This window comes from Notamacropus eugenii, chromosome X, assembly GCF_028372415.1.
Source record: "Notamacropus eugenii isolate mMacEug1 chromosome X, mMacEug1.pri_v2, whole genome shotgun sequence".
NCBI classification, from domain to species: Eukaryota; Metazoa; Chordata; class Mammalia; order Diprotodontia; family Macropodidae; genus Notamacropus; species Notamacropus eugenii.
The window spans coordinates 17,735,612-17,758,785 of NC_092879.1; the positions used below are offsets into that span (position 1 = coordinate 17,735,612).

At 45.7% G+C, this 23,174-nt stretch overlaps 1 protein-coding gene across 1 annotated transcript; it reads left to right on the plus strand.

Moving 5' to 3' along the window:
• Positions 1-5,410: 5,410 nt before the first annotated feature.
• LOC140515429 (homeobox protein CDX-4-like) lies at positions 5,411-22,299 on the plus strand. The gene is made up of 3 exons (XM_072626102.1): positions 5,411-6,361; positions 18,167-18,312; positions 21,253-22,299. Exons 1-3 carry the CDS (start codon positions 5,884-5,886, stop codon positions 21,460-21,462), a joined length of 834 nt encoding a protein of 277 aa, XP_072482203.1. The 5' UTR covers positions 5,411-5,883; the 3' UTR covers positions 21,463-22,299.
• Positions 22,300-23,174: the final 875 nt, after the last annotated feature.

Genomic DNA, 23,174 nt, shown 5'->3' on the forward strand with positions numbered 1-23,174 from the left:
TACATTCATTGCTTTGGGCCTGATGGCCCCCAGTCAGATGTCATTGACTTCACTGGTAATAGGTGAGACCTGTTAGACCCCAAGTGATACTGCCCTGACTCTTTCTGCTGCTGTGTCTCTAGGGTGGGTTGCCTGCCTAGACACTGCAATGCCTACACGCTGGTCTGACCCTATCTCCCATTCTGTATCTGCATTTCTTGCTTTCTGTGTACTCTGGCTTGTCTTTGCTTCAAGCTTCTACAGGATTCTTTCTATGCAGTTCTGGACTGCAGAGAGTAGTTTATGGAGGATTTTCCTTGTTTGGCAGATTTTTAGAGGGGTGTGTGTGTGTGTGTGTGTGTGTGTGTGTGTGTGTGTGTGTGTATACAGGCTCCTCTATGTTCCAGTACACCACTATCTTCCTACAATTCCCTATCTTATTCATGTGCAGTAGATTTTTTTGGTCTCAAGTGAAAGATTTTCCATTCATCCCTATCAAATTTCATCTTCTCCTCTTCAGCTCATTGCTTGAGCCTGTCAAGATCTTTTTGGCTGCTGACTCTGTGTGTTAGCTGGGTGTCAGCTGCAAATGTGATGAGAGCACCATCAGTCTGTGTGCTCATTCCATTGGGAAAGATCAAACACTCTAAATGCTTTAATAGACTGGCTCCAGAGAGCTGCTGTGGCCTGAAACATTCCTTCCCTAGTGACCAACCCTCTTGTAGGGGGCTGTCCAACCTCACTCACATTGATATTTGAGCAAGTTGGAAGACCTGGGCATGTTTTGCCTGAAGAAAATCAGCAAGCTGGGAGCCCTGGGAGCTGCCTTCAGGTGCACAAAGTGCTGTCTCTTGGAAGAGGGCTTCCACTTGTCTAGTTGGGCCCCAGAAGCCAGTGCTGGGTGCTCTGGGGGAGCATTTCAAAGGCCAATTTGGGCTCAAGGTCAGAAAAACTTTACTAACAACCCTGGGGAAATGTCCAAAAGGGAAGGGCTCCCCCTCACCAGAGGGGTCCAAACAGAGGTTGGACACCTTTGTGGTGAGGATTCCTTTCTAGGGACAGACAGGACAAGATAGCCTCTAAGCTCTTCTAAGCCCCCTTCTAACTCAATGACTTAGTGATTGGGTAATTGACAATCTGTCCCCAAGGCCAATCTCAATGAATTTCCACTTTGGCCTTACCTGCCTGGACTTTACAGCCACTGGCAACCTTGCTGGGGGTGAAGCTGATGCTATTATTCATCAGCGGAGGCCTTACATAGAGGAATAATAGCCATCACATATCTGCAATATGTTTCAATGTACAAAACTCTTTCCACAAAATCAGGGGAGGTTAATATCACAAGGATGATTTTTTTCATCTCCATTTCACCATAAAGAAAAGAGGTAAAGTCAGTAGCATCCCCAACTGCCCCAGGCCTGGAAGTCAGAGGTACCTGATGAAGGAAGGGCCCATCATACAGAATCTTCATTTCTAAGTCAGATGTCCTTGGAGATAGCTGTCCTTAAAAGGGGATTCCCAGTATCTTGAGGGAGGTAAAGTGTTTCTGAAGATTTATTAGTCACGAATGAATCAGTCAATGAATGAAAAAGATATTTATTACACTATTATTATGAGCCAAGAACTGTGATAAGTGTTGGTGACACAAATACAAGCAACATCAATAGTAACAATAATCATACAACAATAACGCCCATTTCTATAGCATTTGAAGATTTGCCACATGCATTACACATGTTATCTCATTTGATCCTCAACAATCCTATAAGGGAGGTGCCATTGTTATTTCCATTTTTCAGATGAGGTAACTGAGGTGGCCTGAGATGAAATGACTTGCCTACAGTCACACAGTTAGCAAATGTCCGAGGCAAGACTGGAATCCAAGTTTTTCTGACCCCAAGTCCAGCCTTACATATACTATGGCACTTTTAGCTAAGTATCAAGTCAGCTCATGCCTGGAAGAAACACATAAAGGGGAGAGGTGACCAAAGAGGGATGCTTTGGTCAGGGAAATCACAGGGTTGGTGAATAGCCTCTCAAGGCAATGGATTGATGCATCCTTTCCAGGAATGGTAGTATTTTTTGATTATTGTTTTCAGAACTTGAGGTGACAAGGGAGTAGGGTGGAAGAACCTGGCAGTATGGAAGTTTGAAGATAACTAGGAAGGAGTTTGGCAGGGCCAGGCTGGGTCTAGAAATGGTGTCTGCCCCCTAGGGTTCCAGGGCGGGACCTTGAGTGGGTAGAATCAATTCTAAGACTGAGAATCAACATTCATGGCTTACAGATACCCAGCTAGCTAATCCCATACTCTGAAGTGGGGTGTCTGGAACAGGGAGGGAATCTGCAGTCTACTCACGGAATCATCCCAATTTGTGCCAATACCTCGAGCATGCCCAGTAGAATCTTTGACTCTCCCACTCCCTTCATCTTGCACTGAACTCAGGCCCAACGGGGGAGGATCTCTACTCAGCAGTCAGGGCAGATCAGCTCAGCATAAGCAAAGATTGCAAGGAGCAATCCTGACTCTGAAGAGTGGAGAATGAAATAAATATCCTCTTGGGAGGTGCAAAATGTCTCAAGCATTGTTAGACCTGCTCATTTGCTTGACTTAACTGCTTTTCTTTGTTTCAAGAGGGAAGGAGTTATTGTGCTTAAGACAAAAAAAGATAGCAGTAAAAATAGGTTTGTTTTTTAAAGAGGATTCTTAGCATGAGGTGGGAGAAGAGAGGACATGAATTGATATTGAGTGATTCTAACAAAGTACATGGGATGCACAATTGCTCCTCCTGGAATGCTATGTAGGTGTGCTGGCCAAATTTACCCCCAGAAAATACAGAAGAAAAGGTTTTTCTGTCTCTTCAAAGAAGTAAAGTATTCTGGGTGTGGAACATTGTAAACATAGGCAGACCTGGTGGCTGTGTTGGTTATTCTTTCTAAATTTTTGGTTTTGGCTCTTGGAGTTGGGGGTGGGAGGGGAGGAATATATTCAGAAATTAGGGTGACATAAAAACAAGAGAGAGCTAGTAAACTCTTGGGGGAAGCATAGATGTATACCACATAGACATCTAAACAGCAGATCTTGCCTCTGCTCTGGCTCAGTCAAGTTGAGTTGCAAGGATATGTGGTAGAATGGGAAATCCTTGAGACAAGGTCTGGTTGTTTTGTGTCTTTATCTCATATGATCATTACAACAACCCTGCAGAGTAGGTGCTATTATCAGCCCCATTTTTCAGTTAAGGAAACTGAGGCAAACAGGGTAAAGTGACTTGCCCATGGTCACAGAGCCAGTAAGTATCTGAGGCCAAATTTGAACTCAGGTCTTCCTGACTCCAGGCCCAAGGTTTTATGCACTGCATCACTTTATAAATGGTAGGTGCTTCATAAATGTTTGTTGACTGAAGGAGGGTGAGGAGGAAACTCATTTAGTAGGTTTGCAAAGCACTTGACATATATTATTTCATTTGATAAAGTTAAGAAGGTTGAGGAAAAGAAAAGAAGCCAGAAAACCCTGGGTTTGGACCCTGATTCTAGTTTCCTCTTCTGAAAAATGGGGTGATTTCAAAGGGCCCTTCTTAGCTCGGAATCTCCTGAGCCTATGGCAAGAATGGCCAGCCCCAGAAGATACTGACTTTCCTGGGTTCCAGCAGAGACTGGCTGACCACGTGCAGCTGGGGCCTCCTGGGCAGTTGAACTAGATGCTCTCCAAAGTCCAGGCCAAGAACAACAGAAACCATAGCTGTGGCATCTCTCTGAGTACATTTGAGGACTGGTGGTCAGATACCTTCTGCTGGGAGGAGGGGTCTCCAAGAGCCTCGGGGGCATTGGTGTTGGCCAGCTTGGGAGGGTCTTCGAGGTCCCAAGAAGGGAAATGGGCCTTGGGCCAGGAATATAAAATAACTTAGGTCTCCATGTAGGAGTTCAGGGGAGGGTGGAGGGGAGAGGGATGGCATCCCAAGCAGTGAGAATAACTGGGAATGATGGGGGGGAGGGGGCGGGGAGGAGGCAGGGCTGATTACTTTAGGTAAAGCCCTCACAGACATTGGTCCCCTTGGCCTGCCAACTCCCCTGCTGCAGATCTTAGCAGTCAGCCTGACATTTGTGGGCCATAACTTAAGTTATATTCCTCTGGAGTGTTTTGAGCTCAAGCCCACCTGGGTCCACCCCCACCTCCTGCTTGTGGCCCTAAAGTTGGTGAGAAATCAATGCTGGGGGCTGCCGGAGCAGCTGAGGAACAGAAAGCATGGTCCCTGTAAAGGAAAGGAAATCTGACTTTGGACTTGTGGCAGCTGAGCAGAGGCATTTGTACCCTCCCCAGCCCCTTGCATACCTCTTTCCTCTTAAAGCAAGCTCAGGAGAAGGCAGAACCTGCTGGGATGGCCCTGACACTCTCCTGCAGCTGAGTTTCCAGACCCCCTAGTGCCCTGGGGGAGAACCCCAAGATCTTCATGGAAGACCAAAAGGTGTTTGGCTGGGCTTGCTCCAGAGGTCTGGTTTGAGGGCACTGTTTACTCCCTGGGAGATTCTGGAGGGGATCCGTTTGGGTTGTGGGACTCTGAGCCAAGCAACAATTGGCAGAAAAGAGGCAGATGCCGGGCAGTGGGCAGTGGGAGGGGGCAGGGGGCTTTGCAGTTGGATGTGGGGGTAGGGCTAGGCGTGGCTAAAGCTGGAGAGAAGGCAACTCAGGCTTGGTGAAAGAGGCTTGGCCTATGAACCAGGAGATGGGGGGGAGGGTGTATCTCGACTGGACACTGTTTCACTGTGTGTTCTGAGGCAGGTTACTTTTGCTCTTATACTTTCCTATTGTGCAAAACTAAGGGAGTGGACTAAATGAGCTGGAGTCTCTTCCAGCTCTGAAATATTTCTAGTCCACAGCAGCAGCTCTCTAATTTTCTGGTCTTAAAAATTATTGAAGACTCCCCTCCCCCAAGGGCTTTTGTTTATATGAGTTATATCTATCAATATTTACCCTATTTGAATTTAAAAACACCTTAGTGTTTTATTATGAAAATAGTGTTGACGTTGAGGACTCCCTGAAAGAGCACTAGGGGATTCCTGGACTAAACTTTGAAAATCCTTTCTGATATAGTTTCTAGGAGCTCTAACTTTACATGTTCTAAGATCGCTCCCTGTGCTCACCTTCTGAATCCTAAGGCCTCTTCGAGCTCCAACATTTTGTGTTCTAAGGTTCCTCCCAGCTCTAACATTCCCTGTTCTGAGGCTGCTCTGACATTCCATGTTCTAAAGTTCCTTCCAGCTCTGACATTCCCTGTCCTAAAGTCCTTCCTATCTCTGATGTTTCCTGTTCTGAGGCCCCTCCCAGCTCTGATATTCTGTGTTCTAAAGTCTTTCCCAGTTCTGACAGTCCCTATTCTAATAGCCTTCCCAACTCTGGTGTTCTGTGTTCTAAGGGCCCTCCCAGCTGGGTCATTTGTCCATTCTCTAATTGAACTCTGGCTAGAAAGATAAAGAAGGGGCATCTCAGTGCTTGAAGGGAGTGGGTCAGAGCCCAGAAGCAGGCCCCGCCCCTCAAGCCCTGCTCAGGGGCTTCGGGGGAGGAGAGAAGGTTTGGATACATTGAAAGTTATTGCAAGGTGGGGATGCCTGGGTGGGCCTGCCCTTCATTTGAATGCAAATGTGGGGGTGAGGCCCAAAGTTGCTAGCCTTCAGGCCAGATGGGAATGCACCCTTAGCCTTGCTCCCAGGCCTCTGGAGACAGAGGCTGCTTGGTCATGTTGGGCAAAGGAGGCACTCCAAGGTTGGCTGACAACCTCCAGAGCTAGGGGGCAGCTCACTATATTTCTGAGTACTGGGAAGCTGGGTCACAAAGAGGCACAAGGATGGTATAGGAAGAGCCTCTCTATTTCCCAAGCCACAGAAGCTGCCTTGTGAAGAAGGAGGGCAAGATGCACCCAGGATCCCAGAGGGCTGCCAACCTGGGCAGCAATGGCATAGGTACCAGCATGGGAAGCGGTGGGGGCAGTGTAGGAGGGGGCAGTGGCCACCTGCCAACCCAGGCCTTCAGCCCAGCCCCTGCCTATCCACACAGCATGAGTTATTCTCATATGGCCAACCTGGATGGACATGGTCAGTGGTTTGGGCCCTGGGGGTCCACCTATGGTCCCCCAAGGGAGGACTGGGCTACCTATGGAGAGGGACCCTCCAGCTCTGTGGTGGAGCCTTCCTCAGTCCAGACGCTGGCCCAGGTCTTGGCCCTGGCCCCAACCCCAACTCCATATGGAGCCACTGACTACAGCAACCTGGTCCTTCCTGGGCCCAGCGGGGTCCTCCCTCCTGAGAACATGGAATTCACAGAGCCCACCTCCAATCCCCCCAACATAGGAGGTACCTATGCTTGGATGAGCAAAACACTTCATGTTTCAGGTAAGCACAGGAACCCTTCACCCATCCTTTTTCCCCAGTTAGATGGAGTGGGGTGGGGTGGTCACTTCTTGCCCCTGATGTATCTTCTATGTTTTCCTAAGACTGGATACAGTGGAGATAGGATGTGTCTCTTGGACTGATGTTTATTTAGCTAGGGGCTAAAGAGAGCCCCCAAATCGGCTCAGTAAAACTCTATGAGATTTCCCCTCACAGAACCGGAGTTCTTCCCTTTTTTACGTTATGGATTTCCTGCCGGCCTCTCCCTACCCCCAACCTCCATTCCCCAGAAGTCTGGTAGAACTTTTCTCAGAACGGCCGTTTTTTTTTTTTTTTTAGTCATTATTTAAGGAAATGTTAAATTTCAGTTGGAGATGAGTGAAAATCGAAGTATTATGATTTTCCTATTCAAGTTCACAGACCCCTTGAAATCCCTCCATGGACCCCTGGAGTGCACAAACCCTAGATTAGGAACCCCAGATTTAGAAGAATAGACATGTTAATGACTAATGCTTGTAATTCATGGGAATATCAAAGCTGGGAAGGACCTTAGTAAATAAAGTATTAGAACTGAAGAGTCCCTTAGACAGAGGATGTTAGAGCTGGGAGGAACTTTAGGACTTAAAAAATCAGAACTAGGAAATGCCTTAGGACAGAGAATGTTAGAGATGGGAGGACTTTATGATTAAGCTAAACTCCTTTGCTTAAAAAAGAAATCTCCCGAACAAGACAGCTTATGGGGGAGGGGAGGGAGGAAGAAAGATGCTCTTACATCTGCTTTTCCTGGGATCCAGTTCAACAGTTGCCACAGTGGCAGACAACCATTGCTTAAATGGAGTACCTGTGTGTGGGGGAGATATCTGTTCTCAAATTTGGGGATTTAATAAGGTTTAGAGTTGGTCTGCCTTAGGTGATATCTGGGAGCGGGTAAGTAGGCAGGTCCCTGTGGACAGTCTTTCACGTTACTATAGAACTCAGTCTTCCTTTTTAATGATCATTTTAAGCAGCATGGGGAGACCCTGTAAGCATCCCCTATTCCATTTTCTAATAGGATTGCTTTTTGGAATCATTTGATTTTTGTCATTGAGAATGCTGCCTTTTGTCCCACAGCACTTTTCTTTCTCTCTTTCTCCTTCATTAACCTGAAAGCTGTCCTTTGCCCCAAAGATTTTTTTTCTTGTGTGTGCATGAGATAGTCCACCCTGTCCCCAACCCCAGAAATACGTTTTCTCAGCTCTTCTCTGGGGCTGAGCTTATTCACAATAATCGTAAAGCATTGAACCATTTTAGAAGTCAGAAAAGGTGAATTTTATAGGCCCATCTCCTCCCATTTCCTGACTGGGTGACCTTGGGGAAGTCATTTCCCATCTCTGCGCCTTCATTTCCTCCTTTAAAATAAACCTGGAAAACACATTTGGAAGAGTTGTGTTCTCTAGCTGTGGTACCTCCCACTTGCTGACTTTGTGATCTGAAGGAAGTCCTTGCCTGTCTCTAGGCCTCAGTTCCAGCTGTAAAATTCGTGAGTTGTACTAGCTCACCTCCAAGGTCCCTTTTGGCCCTGGTGTTCTAGGTTTTATGTTTTAATGCCCCTCCTAGCTCCAGCGAAATAGGTTTTGTAGTCTAAGCTTCTTTGTGATTGCCTTCTATATTCCTGGTGTTTAATGTTCCACTTCCAGCTTTCCAGTTCTTTCCAGTGCTAACATTCCACCTTCTTATGTTCTAAAGGCCCTTCCTGCTAGGGCATTCTATGTTCCATCCAACTCTGACATCCTCTCTTCAAGACTTTGAAGCTTTTTGGCCTTATAAGAACATCTGGGCCCAATGGAGAGATCAGAGGATCCCGGGGTTCCACGCTGGGAGCCATCTCAGAGGTTCCCTAATCTCACCCCTCATTTTACAGAGAAAGAAACTGAGGGCCAAAGAAGGGAAAGTACTTATCTAAGGTCACACCTAAACAGCACAACCAAGATTTGAACTCGGGTGCCCAAATCAAGCCTTCTTTCTACTGTACCAAGCTTCCTCCCATGCCACCCCCTTAAAAAAAAAAAAACAAACCCAACAAATATTTATTTTGAAAATGAGTTTTGTTTTCAAAATCATCTTAGTTTTCCCCAATATCTCCTCCTTCCATACAACAAATGATATTTTTATAGGTGAGAAAAAGAAGAGGACAAAATCAGCCCAACCCATCTTATACATTAAAAAGTCTGAAAACATGTGCAATGTATTGGTGCATATTTGTGCTAGATTTGGATTCATACCTTTACAAATGATTTGTCCCACTCCTCAAGAAACTTAAAATTGAACATTTATATGTAACTTTTTGACTCATAGATTCACCTCTGTTTGTGTGGGTCCCCCTCTTTCTTCAGGACCTATTATAGGTAAAGGACTTGGGATGGGGGGGTGTCATGCAGAGATGATTAAGGCATAGTCCTTACCCTCATAAATTTGCAATTTAGCAAATATGTAATATGTAATTATATGTAATATGTAATAATATAGAGATGCATCAGTGATATCATAGCCAGTTTTTCTGCCAGTTCAGAGGGTTCACATCCTCCCTCTGACACTAGCTGTGTGACTTTGGGCAAGTCACTTCTCCCTCTCTGGGTCTCAGTTTCCCCCTCTGCCCACTGAGGGGGTTGGCTTCAATGCCAGCTCTAGATCTAATTTCCTCTGACGATCCTTGGACCTTCACATTCTGTGTAATTCTCATCTGTGTAAATCCTTCCTATAAGACCCTGCCAGTGGGCTAGGGGCTTCGTCTGCCTTCTTTTGCCATCTGAGGGGTAGTAATCCATGGAGTCTCCATCTCTTACCTTTTGTTTTTGCTACACAGCTGGCCCACCCTAAATCCCACTCCTTTTTGGTGATAATCTTCCTGCCACATTTAATGTTCAACTTAAATACTCAAAAAGTTGTGATATCCCCTCTTTTTTGGAGCTTTTGCCTGATTCCCTAGGATAGTGTTTGGATGACAGACACCGGTCCTTGCTGAAAGCCCTCCCAACGTGGCACAGTTCTTCCTAGGGTCCAGTCCACTAGCGTAATTTTTGAGAAGGCAAGATTACCCATAAATCGCAATCTGCAGTGGTAGACAAAATTGACACCTGAGGAGTTCCTAAAATGCTGGAATTGCTTATCCGTGCCCTCCCCCTCCCCACAAAAGCCATATAGCCAGTACCCCTGGGGAGCTGAGGTTGCTGCATTGCTTGAGTTTAGGAGTTCAGAGCTACAGTGTTCATACTAAAGCTCACTAAGTTCACCACCAATAAGGTGAGCCCCTGGGGTGGGGGGAAGAGAGATGGGAGGCTGCCTAAGAAGGGGCGGTCCCTACACTTCTATCCAGGGTGAGATAGAGAGATCCAGTCTCAAACTTTAACCACTAAATCAGAGGAACACTTGTTCCCGGAGCTCCCAGTGAGGGAAGAGTATAGGAAGGTAAGGGCATATAGAATTGACTTCTCTTGATTCTATTGAGTTCAAAGGACTCTTGGTGGTATTTGCATATCCCAAATCTATGTATATGGGAAGAACACTGATTTTTGAGTCAGTTTGAATCCTGCATCTACTTAGTTACCTGACCTTAGTCAAGTTTATTTGCCTTCTTTTGGTCCTCATTTTCCTCATCCTGAAAATGACCTCATTTCCCATATGCTCTTCCTTCCTTGGGACCTCATCCAACACTTTGTTCTTCTGATTTATTGATTTTGGTTTGGGCCTGGCTCTCCTTATCTCACCTAGGCTGGAAGTGCAAACTTCCAAGCTTGGTCTTGGAGACCAGTTGAGAAAATGCAGAGGTGGGGGAATTTGGGTGTGTCACATTACATACACGTGTTGGCCCGATTCCTTTTGTTCCCTATATTTTTTTTAAACCTTGGTTACAGGGGATGGCTCACCGAATATGACAGGATTAAGGGTTATATTGGGGAATTATGAGGAGCTAAAAACACAAGATCAATAAAAATGAGATTAAAAATTTAAACAGGGAGGTTGTTTCCTATTTAGTGATTTGCAAACTCTTTTGCCAAAGGGTTTTTCACTAAAAATTCTTTAATTTGGGGATAGTATGGGTAGGATATTAAATTAAATCACATATTTTGTTATTGAAAGGAGTTGGTAGAACAAAAACCACTGGGCACCACTAGATTCTCTTGATCTTTAAGGTCCCTTCAGGTTCTGATTCCTATAACGAGGCCAGGATCAACTCAATTTAATAGTCTGCCAGATAGGAATCACTCAGATCAGATGCCTCCCTTCTCTGCAGTAGTTCACAGTCTGTAGGTAAAAACTAGTGGCTGCATTGCCTGGATAAGGAGGCTTTTAAATGAAAGCCCTTTGGCCTACCCAGAATAGTCAGAGAGCCTTCAGGGAAGAAGAAACAGAGATTCAACCAATAGTTTTCAGAGAAAGGATCCTAGCTTTTATCACTTTAAATCAAGGAAGAGACCCAAACCTAAGGAAGTCTGTGGTGACGACCATGTCTGAGGCCATTTAGTCAGACCCAAATAAATAAATGTCACCAGAATCCACAGGCTCCTCTCCACTGCATCTGAGGACTGACCTTCCTGCCCCTTAAGACTTGCAGAAATTTCATTTGCAGAAATGAAACTGTCGAATATGTGAAAGGGGGAAACTGCCTACTCTAAGGACTTCCCCCTTGTACAGCACAGGTATGAGCACCAATTGATGCTTCTTCCTGCCTTCCCCCCATACCTTAATCCAGGGGATAAGACCTGCAGTCTTGAGACCATATCTGGCCCTCTAGTTCCTCAAGTATGGCTCTCTAGGTCCTCAAGTACAACCCTTTGGCTGAATCCAAACTCAGTCAAAGGGCTGCACTTGAGGACCTAAAGGACCACATGTGGTCTCGAGGCTGCAGGTTCCTCATCCCTGCCCTATCTTCATTTTAAGGAGCAAGGAGGTTCAGGTCCTTGATGGGGCAGACCTGGCATACAGAGAGCCCATTTCTGCTATGTGGGGAGTGATTTTTTTTTTTTTACCTTTAAGTCCCCATGAAAAAAAATCGTAGGGCTTATAGAATACCTTAAAATTTGTAAACCCAACAACAGTAGGAGATAGAATTGCTACTGCTACTGCTGCTGGGAAAACTGAGTCTGAGACCAGTTAAGTGACTTTGTTCAGAGTCACACAGCTATAGTTATCTGCGGCAGGATTGGAACTCAGGTTTTCCAACACTTGATTAAGTGCATCAGCCACTTCGGTGCCTCCAATGCTTCCAAATGGACAGAAGTAGGGTCATATCATAAAAGCCTCAGACCCACGGGATGGGACAGGACAGGACAGTTGGAAGAGGCCTTAGAACATACAGTGTCAGAACTGGGAACTTTAGAAGATAGAATATCAGCCCTGGAGTCCTTAGAACAGGGAATGTCAGAATTAGGTAGGATCTTAAAACATAGAATATGGAATGGCCAGGCTGGATGGGCCCTTCGAACATAGAATGTCAGATGTGGAAGGGAAGAACCTTAGAGATCCCCAAATTCAACCTCTCTCATTTTACAGAAAGGAAAGTTATCTGATAGTTAAAGTAGTGTAAGTGATTATTTCTGACTACCCATCATATCAAACTCTTGTATTGAACATGTCTCTAAATAAGTACCACTTGTTCTGCCTTTTTTAGGAAAGGGATCTTGAGAACTAGATGACGCTGGGTTGGGCTGAATTTTTTGGCAGAATGATGAAAAAGATCACCCATTGAGGGAGATGTGAAATAATAATGATGCATCCAAAAACATTTCTTATATATCCAGAAACCTGGAGATGCTATGGATCCCACCCTCCCCAGGTGCTTCCCCAGGTTCCACAGCAGATCTCCAGTGATTGGGTCTTTGACTTGAGGCAGACCATTTCCCTTTCCTGGGCCTTAATTTCCTTCTCTGTAAAATGACAAGTTTGGAACCAGTCATCTCTAACATCTTTCCCAGCTCTAGATTCTGTGACTTGAGTTCAAGTCCTGACTGCCACTTACTAGATATGTGACCTTGAGCAAGTCTCTTCCCTTCCCTGGGTTTCTTTATCTGCAAAATGAAGCAGATGGACTAGGTCTCTAAGGGCCCTTCCCAATATGACAGTGTATGAGTCTTCTCTACACTAAAGGACATCTGGATCCCATCTCTTCTTGAGCTATGGGAATTCCCCTTGGCCTCTTAGCATTCTCAGAAATGCCTCAGTGTGGGATCAGGATGGAAGTAGGAGTGATGATGGTGGAGGGAATGGAGGGCATCCCATCCTGAGCTGTGACATTATACAAAGGTTACACCAGAGGGACCAGAACAGCTGTTAAACACATCTGTCCTGGGCTTTGAGACATTGTTCCCAAATTAATTTGGAACAGGCAGCTGGGAGTGGGTCGCCTAGTTCTCAGGAATCATATCTTTGGAGAAGAACATGGCTCAAATGATGGAGGAGAATGCCAACAGATGTCGCAATAGCTGGAGATTGGGTTTGTGGGCATGGGTGTTGGGGAGGAAAGGCCGGTGATGGGGCCGGGAGATTGTCCTACCAGTTCTCCACACCACCCTTAGAACGGGACAGGGGAGACAGCGAACAGCAATTTCTTTCCCTTTGTCAACTTAGTCCTGTGGTCTGGTTTTTTTCCCACTTTGTTACGGGTTCTGAGACCTTATCTGCCAGATTGGGGCAACAGACCCTTTTAACACTTCCTTGGCCTTTGATATGCAGCCTGGCTCTGGCTAGTCCGGGGTCCCTCCTGTCTTGGGGGCTTATATTGCCTAGCCGGAAAGAGTGAGTGTTCTCACTGCCTACCCTAGTCTTTATTATCTTCCAAAGAAGCTGCTGGAGGTTGGGGTAGGGAGGGAGGAGCAGGGCTAAAGCCTTCCCTGGGGCTGGAAACCTGGATATGTTTACTCTTTATTGAGTGGCAGGGGGTAGGAGAGAATGGAAGGGGGAGGGGGGCTGGCGAGCGTAGAGGGAGACAGACAGACAGATGGACAGATTATATTTCCTGATCAGTGAACATCAGTGTCTGCCTTCCGAGCCCTCTTTGGGGAATTGTGTGTGGATCAGGGTTCCTCTGGTCCCATGAGGTAGGATGGCCTGGAAGTGATCCGTGTGTCTGTCACCGACGAACAGACCACCAACCCCTCAGGTGAGAAATGCCTTTGGCCACAGAAATACAAAAAGGAAAACTCCCAAGGATGGTGGCATTTCTTGCATCATCTTCCTCTAGGGCTTAAGACAGCCTTTGCACATAGTAGGGACTTTCTAAATGCCTATTGGTTGGTCATCTATTAAATATTTAGCTGGAATCAGCTTTGCTCCTTCATACTAGAGTGAATGACTTTGGCCAAAATTTCCGGGTCTCACTTTCCTCTTCTGTGAAATCAAGGGCTTGGATGGACCCTGAGGTGCCTTCTAGCTCTTACTTCTGTGATCTTGTGCAGGTGGAAAAGGGAGAAGGAGGGAGGGAATATCCACACTGAGAGATCTTTGGGTCCTTGAAGATAATGAATATCAACTTCTAAGTATCATCCTTTCCAGCTCTAAATGTTTTGAGTCTGCCAAGCAGCAGCAGCAGAAAGCCAGATGGTTATAGTCGTACCTTAAACGACCAATTTAAATAGCCGACATAGGATTGGGAACACGTTTAGCACCCATTTTTTTTCTAAGCAGGAGTTTCAATTCTCCAGGAGCAACATGTGCAGTGGAATGAGCTGGAGTTAGGGGAATTGGGTTCAAATCTAGCCTCCATCCATTCACTAGCTGCATGATCTTGTGCCAATCTGACATTAAATTAATAGTGATGATAATAATAATATAAGGATGGCCTGTATACAGAGCTTTGAAGTTCACAATCTTAGTTTGTATGCCTCAGCTCCTTTGAGGCTCGCAACAATCTTGTGGTGAGGCAGATACTACAGGTACCATGATCACATCCAGTTCCGAAGCCAACAGGTTCAGTTCCAGACAAGAAATCAGATTTAAAGTTTTATTATCTGCAGTATCCATTTTGACTTTGTAAACTACTTACACACACACACACAAGCACACGCACGCACGCGCGCACACACACACGCACACACACACACACACTCCTACTTTCCCAGAGATCTGCATGGATGCTGAAAGTAAAGCATCCTTGTTCTTTCAAGTCCTATTCGCTGCTCCGACTCTAGCTCAGAGTTTCCCAATTTTTAGCCAAAAGTCTTGAGGCTCTTGGGGAAATTGTGTCACTTCAACAAAAGAAAATGACAAACCCCAGAAACGTCCCTGAGGACTCCTCTTCCTGGACATAAAAAGGGCATGGGGACATTTGTTTAGGGCTTGTAAATTCCCCATCCATTGTTTGTGCTCCCCAATGGACAAAGGGTTTGGCCCGCTGGGCTGTTAGACAGGCCTCCATCTTAACACCTCAATGGAGGTCAGGGACTCACTTGAAAGGGGTCTTTGTCCTTACAGTTTGTCCCCCAAACCAGTTACATCAAAAAGGACCTGAAAGATCTGAAGAATCCCATTAACAAAAAGCTGAAGGGAGGGGCGAGGGAGTAGGAGTCGGACTGCCCTTACTGCCTCCCTTCTCCCCCCCACCCCCCACACTCCAGGGGTCAAGAGAGAGGGAAATGGCCTAATTGCCTTTGGAGAAGACTAAAGGGAAGGAGGAAAGGTATCTGTCCTCAGGGAAGCCATTCAGAGGGGAAGGACAATTAGTTCCCTATTGTGAGGCAAAGGAAATGTTTGGCTAGAAGGTGCTGCTCCCGCCCCCCTCTCCACCCTCCCCAGCCCCCCCCCCCCCCCCACATACATACAAACCCACTCACACCCAGGTCCTAGTTAGCCTCCAGGGCTGCCTGAGAGTGAGGTGGCCCACCAGCCTTTCTTTCCCTGAGAGAGATAGGGACTGAGCCAGTGATCTTGGGGGTATAGGGAAGTCCCCTCGTGGAAATGAATTCCCTCTGCCAGAACCGTTTTGCACCTTACCTTCTTTGGGGGTTACCTGGGACCACTTAGTGGCTTGTTGGGAGTTACAGAGGCTAAAGTGAATGCGTATCTTCCTGACTCAAGCAAAACCAGGTCTTTATACTCTGTTTTCCATCTTTTATACCAGATGTTCGGCTTTGGGCAAGTCATTTTCCCAGTGCGATAGTCAGTTTCCTTATCTGTAAAATGGGGCTTGTAATACTTTCACTCTTACCTCCCGGGTTGGTAGTAACCCTTAAAATTCCGAGAGTTATTTAATCATTGACTCAAATCAATTCAGAGAAGGAAGGGTATGAGACTCTGACAAGATAATATTTAAGAATAAATATGTCCTAACCAGAGAAATGTGGGCTATTCTAGAGCAGACCCACCCAAATGAAAGAATTATGACTTCTCCTTAGATGCTGAGGAAAGACTTTTATATCCACTGCTGTATTTGAGCCTCACCTAGGAATTAGACAATAGGAAAGAAGGTAAATCATTGTAAATAATTATTGTAAGTGATTGTAAAATCAGTGTCAAAATGCACTTCCTTTTTCAGATAAGGAAACTGAAATTCAGAATCAGGGGTAGAAGGAGAGAGTCACCCAAGGCACACAGTTACCCAACTAGTAACTTCAAAGTAACCACAAAGGCGATATTCTAACAGATTTCACTGACTCTAGGTCCAGTGCTATTTCCACTACTCTGTCCAGAAGTGACCTAACCTCCCTGGGCCTCAGTTTCCCCATCTGCAGAAGAGAGACTCAAACCTGTCAACAAACAGAAGATCTCTTAATAGCCCTTAACGAACTGATATTACCACTCCTCTCTCCCCTTAACCGCCACCCCCCAATAGGCACGTAGCTGAAATCAATTCCTCCCCTTGGTGCTTTGTATTCTGGTCTCACTCAGAGTAGTTGTGGCCAAGTCCTCATTAAAATGCCTGAAGGGCTGTCCTGTACAGGAAGAAAGAATCTTGGCTTACTTGGCCCCAGAGCACAGAGCAAGGGGCATCTACCTAGGGGGAGGGTGGTTATAACAGAAAGAATCAGTGGAAGAAGATAGGGTCCACTACTTGTTATGTCATTTACTAGCTATATGATCTTGGGTAACCCACAGAATCCCCTGTGGGCTCCAGTTTCTGTAAGATAAAGGGTTAGGAGGTCATTCAGCTCCCTTCTGGATTCAAACCTATGTCCCTATATACTGTACCTTTCTGGGAGAAACAGTCATGTTTTAGGGTCCTGTCCCATATTCTAAAAGGAGATTGACAGGGAGAAAATGGCTTGATTCTTGGACCGGAAGGATCGATCAATAAATCAATGGATCCATCGAGTCATTCCTTTGTTGAACAAACATGAATTAAGCACCTACTGTTTGCAGAGCCTGTGCTCTGAGTTGGAGAGGTATGAAGTTGAGAGAAGATCCCAGCCCAGACCCTAAATGAGCATGCTTAGTTTAGGAGATGGGAATGAAGATGAAAACACAGACAAGAAACCCAATGGTTTCCCCACAGTTTCTAACTCTAACCCTGTGAAGTAGGTAGTGCAAAGTGTAAGCCTGGTCCCTGAGCTGGACTTGGAGTCAGGAAAACCCAAGTTCAAATTCTGCCTCACATACTCACTAGCTGAGTGACCCTAGGCAAATCACTTAATATCTGAGTTTCCATTTTCTAAGCTGGAAAATGGGGGTGTTGGTAACACCTGCCTCCTGGGGTTGTGAGTATCAAATAAAGGCTATTTTCAGAACTTAATGGCCATGTGAAGAGGGTGATTGATTTCCAGCCACTGAAATCCAGAGAGGGGGACCAAAAAACTGGCCTTCACATAATCCTTTCCAGTTTACTCTTAGAGGTAAATCCACTTTGCTGATAAGGAAATAGAGAGGTCGAGTGACTTGCCCAAGGTCACACAGCTAGTGAGAGAAGCTACTAATCAGCATCAGAAGCTAGACTCAGACAAAACAAGGTCTCTCCTGACTCCAAATCCAAATCTTTCCCCTCTACTACATCACCTATTTTGCATGAGGGAACTGAGGTTCAAAAAAATTCAGTGACTTGCCCAAGGTCACAAAGCTAGGAAAGGGCCAGAACAAAATTGAAATCCAAAGTCTGCCATGCAGTAGGGACTCTGAAATGCATCTCCTTCAGTTCTAGGGTATTAGAAAAATGCAGATACAAATGCCAAGTGATTTCTGAATGAGACTACTCACAGGTTGGTTGTTGTGTTTGTCCTCAAAGAGGACCATGATATCAAAATGATGATGTGACTTGAAGTTGACTTGGATTTGAGTGAGGGAGGGCTGTGCAAGGTCCCAAGTCTCACTTTCTCCTCCAGATCTGGGTCCAATGGCCTGATATTCATCAGGACAACTGGAGATGGCCCAGGATGCAATGGGAGACCCTGGCCCTTTTAGGCTAAGGTCTTTTCAGTTTCTCACTTTGAGATACATCCATTCAGTGAATAGGCCTCCTTAAGAAATGAGTGTGAAGGTTCTTATCAAGGGGAAAAGGGTAGGCCCTGGGAGGATTCCTGGAGGAAATGGTAATTAAATTGGGCTTTAAAGGTTCAGTCAGAATGGAAGTTCTTTGCAGGCAGGGATTTGCCCCTTTGATCTCTCTCCTCAGCACCAAAAAAGCTATCTTGCATATGGGAGGCACTTAATAAATCTGTTGACTTGAATTGGTGAAAGTTCAACAGATGAAGAGCAGAAAGAAAGTCTTTCCATGCCTAGCGAATCTCCTGAGCAAAGGTCCCGAGGTGGGAAAGTGCAGGATATACTCAGATTCAAAAGCACCAGTTGCATTGGAGACTCCCTAAGGAAGCAGTACAACACTACATGAATTGCCTTTCTCTTAAGCAGGAAAGACCAGGACCAAGGAGAAGTACCGAGTGGTTTATTCAGAGCATCAGAGACTGGAGCTGGAGAAAGAATTCCATTGCAACAGATACATCAGTATTCGGAAGAAGACTGAGCTAGCAGGCCAGTTGGGTCTTTCCGAGAGACAGGTACCCCAGAGCATCATATTGTTTCTGTGTGTTTGTTTCTCTGGGCTAAAGAAGGGGTGACCCACTCCTCTAAGCGGGCTCTCTAAATGGATTATGAGAATCTAAGAAGCAAACCTTTTTGAGTCTCCCTAGAACTGCTGGCCTAGATTCACCCCATTCATCCTCAAAGTGCAGTTTCATCAGCTGACTTGTGAAGCCAACTTTCAAAGCAGGATTCAAATGGTAAAAAAAGGCAGAATGCCAGGATTCTGCTAAGATGACTGCTCTCTTGACTAGTCTCTTTGAGTTCCAACATTGAACTGGAATCCCAAGGTAGTGTGAGAAATGAATAGTTCTGTCTTGTATTTAGTAACTAATTATTGGTACCTCAAAACCCTAATTTTAATATAGCCCACCTCCTATTGAGGTAACCAATAAGACTTGAATGGCACCCCTCAGGAACACCTACACTTCCAAGGGTATATAAACTATGAGCCCACTACCATGAGGGGTCTTTGGAGATAGCCGGATGCAGTGACAGGAGCCCTGAATGAGGAGACAAAGAGATTGGGTTTAAATCGTGGCTCTGCTGCTTAGAGGCTGGGTGACCTTGGGCAAGTGACTTCCCCTCTCTGAACCTTAGTTCTCTGCTATGTAAAATAAAGGATTTAGGCTAGGCAATATCCTTTCCAGCTGAGATCTTCTTATTTGGATTGATGCAGCCAGCCAGTATTCACAATTTCAATTCAGTGTTTTTCAGTGTCTGCCCTTCAGGGTAGAAAAGTTGGCCCATTTTTCCACTAAAGTCTTCATCATGGCTTGAAACTGACTCCAAGTCTCAAAGACTGTGCCTTAGCAGCTTTTGCAGATAGGCCTGGGAATGGATTATGGGGCTGATGTTTTGAGGACCAGCCTGGTTGTTTGCAGAGAGGCTGGCCACCAGAGAATAATTTGGGCTTTGGTTACAATAACTCATTGAACCACAGTGTGGAGGCAATGACCATACTGATCTCTGAAATGAAGATGACCAAATTTGTGAGGGCTTGAACCAGATGATCTCTGAGGTCCTATCCAACTCTGACATCTCCTGCTCTAGTCTCTAAAACACCCCACATTCCATGTTCTAAGGACCCTCCCAGTCCTGACATCCCCTCTTCTAAGATTCCTCCCAGCTCTGACATTGCCTGCTCTAAGACTTCTCCCAGCTGTGACATTCTCTGTTCTAAGGTTCCTTCCAGCTGTGACATTCTCTGTTCTAAGGTTCCTTCCAGCTGTGACATTCTCTGTTCTAAGGTTCCTTCCAGCTGTGACATTCTCTGTTCTATGGTTTCTTCCAGCTGTGACATTCTCTGCTCTAAGGTTCCTTCCAGCTGTGACATTCTCTGTTCTATGGTTCTTTCCAGCTGTGACATTCTCTTTTCTAAAGAACCTCCCAGCTCTGACATTCCCTGTTCTAAGGCCCCTCCTAGCTCTGACATTCCCTGTTCTAAGGCCCCTCCCAGCTCTGACATTCCCTGTTCTAAGGCCCCTCCTAGCTCTGACATTCCCTGTTCCTAGGACCCTTCTAATTCTAGATCCTATGCTTCTTGGAAATCATGCCAATGAGGCGTGCTTCTACTACAACTGAATTTTGAATTTAATTGCTCATTTACTCAATATTTGATTATTAAGCCCTTATTCCTAGAGAGATACTTAATGTAGCACAGTAGAGGAAACATTAGACCCACAGCCAGGAAGACCCAGGTTCAAATCTTGCTAGAGACACTTACCAGTTATGTGAACACTGGCAAGGCACTTAATCTTTTTGGACCTCAGTTTCCTCCACTGTAAAATAAGGAAGTTGGTTGTGATGACCTCTAAGGCCCTTTAATCTACAATCCTACTATGTGCCAGACACTTGGGATACAGAACAGTGTTGTATAAGTTAACTTAGTAAGTTCATCCCCAAATCCTAGGATTCTAGAACTGGGGAGTAAGTTTTCAAGATCATTCACTCCAGTCCCCTGCCTTTCAGGTCATCCTGAAAGCCCTCTGATCAGACAGAGATCTTCAGTGCCCACAATCCCATTAGTACTCCCTGCCCTTGGCTAGCTGGGCATTCTTTCAAATACCCAGTTTAAATCCTGCCATCCTCCTGCCATTGAAGCCCCTTCTCTCTTAGTCTGGTCACTATGGTATATCTTATAAAAAGACCATTAGCCTGACCACATCTGAGGAAACAGGCTCAGAGAGACTGAATGACTTACCTATGGTGAGTAGCACATGTCCCTGACTCCAAGTCCATAGCTTGCCATCCACTAGGCCAGTGGTCTCCACACATTTTTGATCACTCATCTCTATTAATAAACTTTTTTGTTTTTTGCTGGTGAGGTGGGATGTGAAAGGAATTGGGGGAGAGGGGAAGTTTTTTCAGTCCACCTGCACAGCTGCCACACTGGGTGTTCAGTCCTCCAGAGGGCCAATTCCTGTCTAAGAATAGAGAAAGTTGGGGGGCTGAGGGGTGGGGTAGATTTGGGGAGTGTTGAATTGTAATGGGTGAAAGGTGCTATGGTTATTTTGAAATGAAGTCCCATGGTTTGTAAAGGTATATGTTGGGGGCAGGGGTAAGACCTACTTTTCCACCCTCTAGTTGGTTTATCGCACTGTACCATGTTTGCAAACATACCCAGGGCCCCCTAGGCAAAGGGCTTGAGACAGGCATTATGGCCTAGTGCAAGTGATCTCCGAAATGAGGGCTAAGGGATGTTTCACCTGTCTTTGTAGGACTGGGCTCTGAGTCCTCCCGGTAGCACCTGAGTGACTTTCAGACAGGATGTATCTCTTCTCTAGGTTCTAAATTCATCTTCTGTAAAATGGGAGGGATGAGGGGGCAGCATGTGGATGAAATGGTGTTTGAGATCCTTTCTACTGTTAGCATGGTCATTCTATACACTCTAAATCCAGAACTGTTGTATGTTGCAGGTGAAAATCTGGTTTCAGAATCGCCGGGCTAAGGAGAGGAAACTGTTGAAGAAGAAGATCTCAGAGTCCCAGGCCAGTGTAGGCAACACAGCTCACAGCGACTCTGGCTCTGTGAGCCCAGGAGCACCCCCAAAGCTGTACTTCCCCCCACCTCCACCCATGGGGGAGTTCCAACCAATTGATATTCATCAGATCCTGGTCTCAGAATGAGAGGGGGGTTCTGGGGCAAGTGGCCAGGATGCTCAGCCACTGCCTATATCCCAGCACCTATGATGTCTACAGGGGGTGGGGAAAGGTTTCATTGTATGACAGTATTCAGAACAAATTGATGAGGTAATAGAAGAAAGCTAAAGCTGCTAGAATCCACCACCTCTGCCCCCCCTCTTCCCCCCCAACCTCCTGCTCAATTGCATGGTGTCAATTACCAAAGAAGTTAATTACCAGCCGGAAGTCACAGTCATTCCAAGCCTGTGCCAAGGAGGGGGTGAGGGGGTTGGGGGATTGCGGGTAGTGATGGTGATCACATGCTTCTCTCATGTTACCTAGTTTTCTTGTGTTAAGGGTGTATACCTTCTTGAGGAATACTCAAGAAAACATTAGTAATTGGTACATGTTCCAGAGTTCGAATTTCTAAATTTCATTCTCATAGTTAAAGTTCACTAAGGGCTTAGGGTTCACCAAGGGCTTGTCCAAACTGTCTCACTGGATCTTATATCAGAGTTGAGAAGTGGACAGGGCTTATGGCCGCACTTCACAGATGGGAAAAATGAGGGTGTGTATATTCGTGGTGTGTGTATATGTGTGAGGGGCAGGGTGTGGAGGGGAGGTGATTGACACAAAGTCACACAGCAAATGGCAAGAAAAGGGGAGAGGCACAGCTCAGGAATTCGAACCCAGGGCTTCTGGGCTTCAAATACTTCACTCTAGCCACCACGCTGGGCTTGCACCTGAGATATGCCTTGGTAACTCTGCTTGAATATTCTAGTGAATATTTTGTTGTTAAGAAAAAAATAATAAATAAAATAAAAGCAATATCTTCCTTCTTCAGCCGTCCTTGTCCTGTGTCCATCTTCTGGGCACAATTAAGCTGCCAACCCGCAGTGCTGTTGCCCAAGCCAACCAAAAGAAAGAACTCCACAAGGAGAAAAGGCCATGCTCTGGGTTGGGCCAGCCCTGCAGCAAAATAGAGAACAGGCCTCTCAATCAGAGGAGACCTTCCCTTGGCCATTTTGGGTCACTGTTCCCAAGAAACAAGGTCTGCAGCCCTCCAGGCTGCACCAGAGCCCAGGGCACTGTACCCCCCTATTTCTGATGGGCCCCACTTTGCTACCAGCTTTCTTAATGTTTTTCAGGCTGCAGCTGCAAAGCTAGCCTTGTAAATGAGCCATAGGAATTTTTTGGGCTTGGTCCCAGTTTGCTCTTGGCATGCAAACATGGCCAGAGTCTGGGACTCTGGATCCTATTACTTAGTAGTGAAAAGAAAAGGTTGATGAAGTTGAAAAATAATAATTCATTTCTATGAGACTTTGATTTTTACAAAGCTCTTCCTCCTAATAACCATTTGAGCTCAATAGTTGGGGCACTGGTATTCCCATCTGACAATTACATAGGCCCATGGAAAGGTGACCAGACCATGTGCACACTACTAGTGTCAGAGTCAAGACTTGAATACAAGCATGATGGTTGAGTTCAAAATCTGCAATTCTTTCTCTAGTGCCCAAGAATCTTGGGAGGTAGATCATTATACTCTGAAAAAAGATAGGATCCTAGCTGGAGAGCTGGTAGGGACATCAGAGGACAACAAGTTAGTCCAACTGCCTCAGTTTATTGATAAAGGAGAGTCCCATGGTGGTTAAATGTATGATCAAATGTCACACATGTAAGAGGCAGAATCAGAACCTAGATCCCAGGAATTTTAGGAT